Source organism: Triticum aestivum, chromosome 5B (assembly GCF_018294505.1).
Source record: "Triticum aestivum cultivar Chinese Spring chromosome 5B, IWGSC CS RefSeq v2.1, whole genome shotgun sequence".
Lineage (NCBI taxonomy): Eukaryota > Viridiplantae > Streptophyta > Magnoliopsida > Poales > Poaceae > Triticum > Triticum aestivum.
The window spans coordinates 536,167,856-536,175,779 of record NC_057807.1 but is presented as its reverse complement, the minus strand read 5'-3'; the positions used below and the strand labels follow the sequence as shown (position 1 = coordinate 536,175,779).

At 47.7% G+C, this 7,924-nt stretch overlaps 1 protein-coding gene across 1 annotated transcript; it reads left to right on the top strand.

The window, feature by feature from the left end:
• The first annotated feature begins 3,384 nt into the window (after nucleotides 1-3,384).
• Nucleotides 3,385-7,923, top strand: LOC123116807 (G-type lectin S-receptor-like serine/threonine-protein kinase At1g11300). Its single transcript, XM_044537708.1, has 7 exons — nucleotides 3,385-4,864; nucleotides 4,939-5,040; nucleotides 6,309-6,502; nucleotides 6,602-6,809; nucleotides 6,894-7,131; nucleotides 7,220-7,370; nucleotides 7,486-7,923. Exons 1-7 carry the CDS (start codon nucleotides 3,520-3,522, stop codon nucleotides 7,786-7,788), a joined length of 2,541 nt encoding a protein of 846 aa, XP_044393643.1. The 5' UTR covers nucleotides 3,385-3,519; the 3' UTR covers nucleotides 7,789-7,923.
• The last annotated feature ends 1 nt before the right edge of the window (nucleotide 7,924 follows it).

Genomic DNA, 7,924 nt, shown 5'->3' with positions numbered 1-7,924 from the left:
TATATATATGATGATGATGATGTATGATGCAAAGCATGCATGAGCATTTTATATCTGCGGGTGCAATGAACATAGCAGCAGCGTTGATAAACCAAGGACGAAGATATAAGAGAGGACACTTCTCTCTATTAGCTAGCTGTAATAACAACCTAAAAATAACCCCTAAATTAAGCAGCCACTTTAAAAAAAAATTGACTTTTGGTCCCGATTGGAGCCACCAACCGGGACAAAAAGCCCCCTGACAGGGGTGGGCGCACAGGGCCACGTGGAGGCATATTGGTCCCGGTTCTGATTTGAACCGGGACTAATAGGTGGAGGTATTAGTAACGACCCATTAGTCCCGGTTCATGAACCGGGACTAAAGGCCCTTACGAACCGGGACTAATGGCTGGTTTTCTACTAGTGTCCTCACCGTGCCGTTGACCTTCCAAATATCTCTGTCACAAGTCTGAACATCTGACTGGTCGACGGTCCCGACCGTCATCCTCACTCCGACATGGGCAGGTGAGAAAGGATTCTCAACAAGGAACAGATGAATTCAAGAATGAAGTAATTCTAATTGCCAAATTGCAGCATGGAAGCTTGGTTCCACTTCTTGAATGTCGTGTGGATGGAGATGAGAAGTTGTTGAGATATGAGTATCTACCAAACAAGAGCCTAGATGCTACCCTTTTGGGTACATATTTTTGTAATACAACATAATTCCTTTAAACAGCTAAAACAGTTATATTACATATTCTTGCAATTCCTTCTTTTTACAGACGATTCAAGAAAGTTGATGTTAGATTGGGCAAGGTTGCTAGGGGACTTCTCTGCCTCCACCGAGATTCAAGACTAACTACAATTCACAGAGATCTCAAGGTGGGAAATGTTTCGCTAGATGCAGAGATAAAACTAAGATAGCAGATTTTGGTATGGCAAGGATCTGGCGATGATAACCAACAAGATGCAAATACCCAACGCATTGTCGGTACATAGTCAGTATCTAATGAGGAAAACTGGTATTAGTATTGAATAATTCAATTCCCATTCAATAACTCTTGTAATTGAATGATCAAGCAGTGCCTATATGGCTCCTGAGTATGCAATGGAAGGTGTCTTCTCTACCAAATCTGATGTCTATAGCTTTGGCGTGTTACTACTAGAGGTTGTAAGTTGTAACTGGTATAAGGAGAAGCTCCTATACCGAAAAAGGGTTTCCCCCCGCTTTATAAATAAAGCACCAACACTTACATCCAAGTAACCGATACAAACGCACGCCACACAACCCAAGGCAAGATACAAGAATGCCGGGCACCGACACACAACTTCAACGACTACCAAGAATCAACAGAAATGAGCAAAAAGAACCGCTTGAAGCCGACGGAGACCACCATCAAGATGAGAGATCGTCCGGGAAGAAGTGCAACGGACCACGCCGGACCGAGGGTTCCAAGACGATGCCTCCAAGAAGGGCACGACCACGGACCGTCGCCATCGTCCGATCCAAAGATCAGGTTTTCACCCGGAACACGACGGGAGGAGTGAGAGCACCACGACGGAGCCTGCAGGGAGGAACACGACATCCGCGGACGCCGCCACCGTCGACCCGTGTACGAACAGGTAAGTGATGAACCCCGGTGCTCCACCCTTCCGCTGCATCCCCGGTCGGCCAACCACCTGCAACCATGCCACCCAAGCGGCCGTGGTTGCACGCCCGCATCCGAGTCGCGCAGTCCGCCTACGACCCACGCGACTCCCACCGCCAGGGCCGCCGCCCCGCCACCGGACCACCCCGAGAAGCCCCAAAGGTCACGTCTTGGACAAGATCCATGAGCCCATCCACCTCAGAACCGCCGGCGACCACTGCCTCAAGGGGACCCGAGCCCAGATGGCCGGGGGAAGGGGGAGGAGGAGGAGCGGCCGATGGCCCAGATCCGCAAGAGAGCACCGGCCACCGCCCGCTGCCGAGGAGGAGGGCGCACGGATCCGCCGAGCTGCATCCATGAAAGGCCACCGGGGAGGCCTTCCCGCGCCGAGCGCCGCCGTCCAGCCGCAGGGGCCCGGCTGGACAGGGGCCGCCCACCTCCACCGCTGCCGCGCCGCCCCTCCACCTGAGAGCCACGGCGAGAAGGGCCGCCCACAACCCGGTCGCCCGTGACCCGAAGCGCCAGACGAGGCGCCGAGGCGCTGCTGCGAAGCAGCCGCCGCCGCCACCACCCGCCGGCCTGCACCACCACCATGTCGCCTGTCGCCCAACGCCACGCCGCCGTCGCTGGCCTACTCCGGAGCGCCGCCGCACCGCTACGCCCGGCACGAGCGCAGCATCCCCACCGGCGAGATCCGGCCCGCGCCGCACCCCCCACGCAAGGAGACGAGATGGCCCCGCCGCCGCCGGCGACGACCGGGCTTCGCCCGCTCGTGCCCCTTGGCGGCGGCGAGGGAGGAGAGAGAGAAGGGGAGGGTGGCGGCGGCGGCGCTAGGGTTGCCCCCCGGACGCCCGCGGGAGCGTCGCGGGAGGGGAGGGGAGGTCTCGAGGTTTTGGAACTGGCACTAGTTAAAGCGTATCGAGAAGCTCCTATAGTCAAACCATGGTCTTCCGAAGCCTCACGGTCTATGGTAGTATGCACAACACTTATCTTGAATTTTGTTTACTGAAAGTGGATCAATTTTCTGAAGCAATTTTTAGCTTGTTCTAGTCATGGAATATGTGGAAGGAAGGGAAGACTACGGATTCGCCGGACTCATCTATCATGGATACTTGTTCACCGGATGAAGTTTTGCTTTGTGTCCATGTAGCACTCTTGTCTATCCAAGAGAACCCAGATCCTAGAGAATGGAAGCACTACACTTCCTGCCCCCAATAGCCCGGCTTACTTTGTGCGACAAGGCGCCAGATGGAGCAAATAGAAATTCATATTCAAACTTCCATGATTGGTGCTACTATTACCGAGATGGAGGGGAGATTATTGTATTTTCATTTTGTGATAATATGTCAAAATGCTCTTCGAAACTGTATGTATAACACAGCATCTCTTGTTTTGCAAAACAAAATTATCACACATTGTCAAAATAATGCCGGGCTCAACATAATTTCCAGGCATCATGTGTTGTTCAGAAGTTGTTATCTTCTTGAATGTGTTATCTATTCTGTTTCTGACATCGGCAACATTATCTGTAGCAGAACAAGATATGTATTAAGATACTTTAAGACAATTAGGGATGAGAAGAAAATACGGGCCCGGTAGCCGGCCTGTACCCGGTATAGCTTATATTTCAGTCGCTAGTCTGACTGGTAAGCAAGTGACGATGGCATCCCAACTCCGACGTGAACAGCTGAGATGTCAACTCCGTCCAACGCACACTCAACAAAAATTCCACAAGCTTTGCATTATTCAATCCTCAACCGAGATGTCAGTTATTACAATTGACAAGTGGTTCTTGTTCGTGAGAGTAGTATTTTTTGCTTTTGCTTGTGAGCAAGGCTCGATGCAAGCGAACCATCTTACCACCACCAATAGTATGGCCTACTAGCTACCGATGGATTGGCCGGCTCCCCCATTCTGCACCACCACTGCTGTTCTGATCATTCTCATCCTCTTGCCGTTGAGTGTGTCGGACGACCGGCTTGTCCCCGGTAAGCCGCTCTCCCCTGACTCAACCATCGTCTCCGATGGCGGTGCTTTCGCCTTGGGCTTCTTCTCGCCTTCCAACTCCAGCACTCCATCCCAGCTGTACCTCGGCATATGGTACAACGATGTTCCCGAGCTCACCACTGTGTGGGTGGCCAACCGAGAAACTCCGGCTACCAACACGACCACTCTGATGCTCTCCCTCACCAACACCTCCAATCTTGTTCTATCCAACGGTGATGGCGGTGGCCGTGCCATTTGGATGACGACCAACGTGGCTATTGCCATGGGTTCGTCTCCCCCTGTGGCAGTGCTTCTAAACAACGGCAACCTCGTCATCCGGTCGTCGAACGGCACCACGTTGTGGCAGAGCTTTGACCATCCCACCGACACGTTCCTCCCTGGTATGAAGCTCCGGATCCGGTACAACAAGCCTGGCACTAGTGACCGCCTGGTTTCTTGGAAGGGCCCTGGCAACCCTTCGTCGGGGCGCTTCTCCTACGGCGGCGATCCAATCACGTTCCTCCAAGTAATTCTTTGGGACGGGGAGCGCCCGGTTTCCCGCAGCGGGCCATGGACAGGGTACTTGGTGAAGAGCGAGCGCCGGTACCAGCAGGAGAACACCAGCATGGACATCATCATCTACCTGGCCGTTGTGGACAGCGATGAGGAGATCTACATCACCTACAGCCTCTCCGACGGCGCCCCACACACCAGGTACGTGTTGACCTACTCCGGAGAGTACCTAGTCCAGAGTTGGAGTAGCAAAACATCAACGTGGTTAGTCCTTGGGAAGTGGCCATTCCCCGAATGCAACCGCTATGGTTATTGTGGCACATACGGCTACTGCGATGAGACGGCGGCGCCAATGCCGACGTGCAAGTGCTTTGATGGCTTCGAGCCGGCAAACACGGTGGACTGGACCAATGGTAGGTTTTCAGCAGGGTGTCGGCGGAAAGAGCCACTGCGAGGGTGCAACGACGGCTTCTTGGCCCTGCCGAGGATGAAGTCTCCCGACAGATTTTCAATTGTGGGCGGGGGCACGAGTACGTTCGAGGAGTGTGCGGCTGAGTGCAACCGCAACTGCTCGTGCGTGGCATACGCGTATGCTAACCTCGGCAGCGGCAGGTCCAGGGGAGACGTGACCAGGTGCTTGGTGTGGTCTGGGGACTTGGTTGACACTGGGAAAATAGGCGAAGAGCTTGGTAGCGACACACTCTATCTCCGACTTGCAGGCTTGGATGCAACATCTGGTAACAAATCCCTCCCTCTATACTAGCTATGATTGTTTTTCTTTATGCTGTGTATGAATTTATGTATTTTGCAGGTAAAGGAACAAAGAGGAATGTTCTGAAGATTGTGCTGCCAGTTCTAGGAAGCAGTTTTCTGGTATTTGTATGCATTTCATTGGCATGGTTAAAACTCAAAGGTACACTTACTATTATGTTACGATAATCCATATTTACTTACCAGAGTTTGGTGTCTACGTCTATATACACTGTGTCCTTGGGCTTCAAACCATTGAACCCACACAAAGTAGAGCGAAAAAATTGCTCTTTTAGATGTTAATATATTTTCGATAGATTTGATCAACCTTCAAATTTTGACTTAGGACAAAAATAGAACTTCAATAAATATGGAATGGAGGAAGCAGCAGCTATGGGCATGTTGTGAGCTAAGTTTTCTAAGCAAGTGGTGGCTACGTTTCCTGGTTTCAACTAATGTTTTAGCTCCTTCCACCGTGTACCGAATAATGTAAAGTAGCCATCAATTTCTTTCTGACTGCGATTTCCTCTGTTTCTCTGGACTGCTGCAACTTCTCGTAACTGACATATTGACCTGTTAGTTTATTTTACTGCGTGGGACTTGTCTTCTAATTGAACTGGTTCTAGGATAAAAGCTGTAAGACTCCTACCTTCCAATGGCTCACCTCCACCATAAAAAGGCTCCCCTTGGAGCCTGTCCATCCCTCGAAATATCAATAACTACCCAAAAAAGTATTTTTAGAAAGTTACACTATCTAAAACTTCCTATAAAATATGTGACTCCTTCAAATATGACGAGATAAGTTTAGGGAGGAGCAAATTCTGCTTATATTCGAGAAAATCTTGCTCCCTCCCTATCCTAGCCCTATCCCACCAAAAAGTGAGTTGTATTCAAGGAAGGACTAGGAGCAAAAAAAATTGGACCCCTCAACTTTTGAGGAGTTAAGTTTCAAGATATAGTATATGGAGTGAAGTTTTAGGGTAAGAGGTAGTGATGTTCTAAGACTATTATTTTACTGTATTGAACATTCCATAAGATGGGAGTCCACATGCCAGAAATCATACTCAACATGGACATGTTTCAGAAAACAAGAGGAATGGTTGGTCACTATATAATGGACTAAAAAAATGTATGTATTTGTTTGTGTGTGTACACCAGCATATCGGGCAAAAATGGGAGTAAGGGCGACAACCAGAGAGAAATGGTATTTCTTTAGTGTGTACTTTATCTAAAATGTCAAGTCGTGGCCATATTAAATCTATAGTTTTCCACATTGATAGAAGTTCCCCATGGGTTGTTTGATCTAGTTGTGTGAGTCTCTAAAGTGAATAGTGGACAAACATCAACAATTTGAAGGGTCAAATTAACTATTTATGAGTATTATTTTCTCATCTGAGATACTTATTAGGGGTTATAACATTGTGGGAGCAGGCAAGAGAGAAATATGGATAAAACACAAGAATGTACCATTGGATGGTATGAGTACCTCTTACGAACTTAGTGAAGGAAACCTTTCCCATGACCATGAATTCCCATTTGTAAGATTTGAGGAAATTGCCTTCGCAACGCATAGTTTCTCTGAAACATGTATGATTGGACAAGGAGGCTTTGGCAAAGTTTACAAGGTAAGTCATTTAGTAGTTTTCTAATATTCTTATAAATCAACAAAATCGAGTGGTTTACATAACAAACATAAATCAAGATCTTAACTTAAAATTTTCCAGGGGTTGTTAGGTGGGCAAGAAGTTGCTGTCAAGAGGCTAAGTAGGGATTCTCAACAAGGAACAAAGGAGTTTAAGAATGAAGTAATTCTAATTGCCAAACTACAACACAGAAACTTGGTTCAACTTCTTGGGTGTTGTGCAGAAGGGGATGAAAAGTTGTTGATTTATGAGTATCTCCCGAACAAGAGCTTAGATGCTACACTTTTTGGTACAAATTCTAACAACACACCATTTTTGTAAAACAACTCAAAAACATGTTTGCTAACATTTTCATCGATATATATGTTTACAGATGGTTCGAGAAAAATGTTACTAGATTGGGTGACACGATTCAATATAATCAAAGGGGTCGCAAGGGGGCTTCTTTACCTACACCAAGATTCAAGACTGACCATAATTCATAGGGATCTTAAAGCTGGAAATGTTTTGCTAGATGCAGAGATGAAACCCAAGATAGCGGATTTTGGTATGGCAAGGATCTTTGGAGATAACCAACAGAATGCGAATACCCAACGTGTTGTCGGAACGTAGTAAGTATGCTTTGTGAAACACTCATACTAAATTTTGGATCAATCCAACTCCCTTTCGGTAATTGTTGCAATTGAAATGATCAAGCAGTGGATACATGGCTCCTGAGTATGCAATGGAGGGTGTCTTCTCTACGAAGTCCGATGTCTATAGCTTTGGCGTGTTAGTATTGGAGGTCGTAACCGGTATAAGGAGAAATTCCAGTAATCAAACCATGGGGTTCCCTAGCCTCATAGTCTATGTAAGTACACACATGACTTCCCTCAAGTTCCATTTTGAAGGTGTATGAGTCTCTGAAACAACGTTTAGTTGGACATACAAAATGAAAAATAATATGATGTTCTTGGTTGTTTCAGTCATGGAATATGTGGAAGGAAGGGAAGACTGAGGAACTGCCAGACTCATCTATCATGGATACTTGTTCACTAGATGAAGTTTTGCTTTGTATCCACGTAGCACTGTTATGTGTCCAAGAGAACCCAGATGACAGGCCACTCATGTCATTAGTCGTGTTTATCCTAGAGAATGGAAGCACCACACTTCCAGCCCCCAGTCGCCCTGCCTACTTTGCGCGGCGAAGCGTTGAAATGCTGCAAATTGCAGATGATATTCAGAACTCTGTGAATAGTTTTACTCTGACTGAGATACAGGGGCGATGAAACGACAGTTCTTCTGTCCTATATGTATTGAACATATTATCAAAAGATGTCTGGCTAAACAAAATGGCTATGTAACACATCTGTTGTTTAGTAGTCATTACCTTTGAATCTAATTTCGGTTCCACTTTTGGCCTTG

What these genes read in the sequence shown, in the direction of transcription:
- LOC123116807 (XM_044537708.1), top strand. Translation starts at nt 3,520, where the DNA reads ATGGATTGGCCGGCTCCCCCATTCTGCACCACCACTGCTGTTCTGATC. An exon ending in CTTAGATGCTACACTTTTTG is followed by an intron (nt 6,810 to 6,893) that starts GTACAAATTCTA and finishes ATATGTTTACAG; the next exon opens with ATGGTTCGAGAAAAATGTTA. An exon ending in TCCCTAGCCTCATAGTCTAT is followed by an intron (nt 7,371 to 7,485) that starts GTAAGTACACAC and finishes TGGTTGTTTCAG; the next exon opens with TCATGGAATATGTGGAAGGA.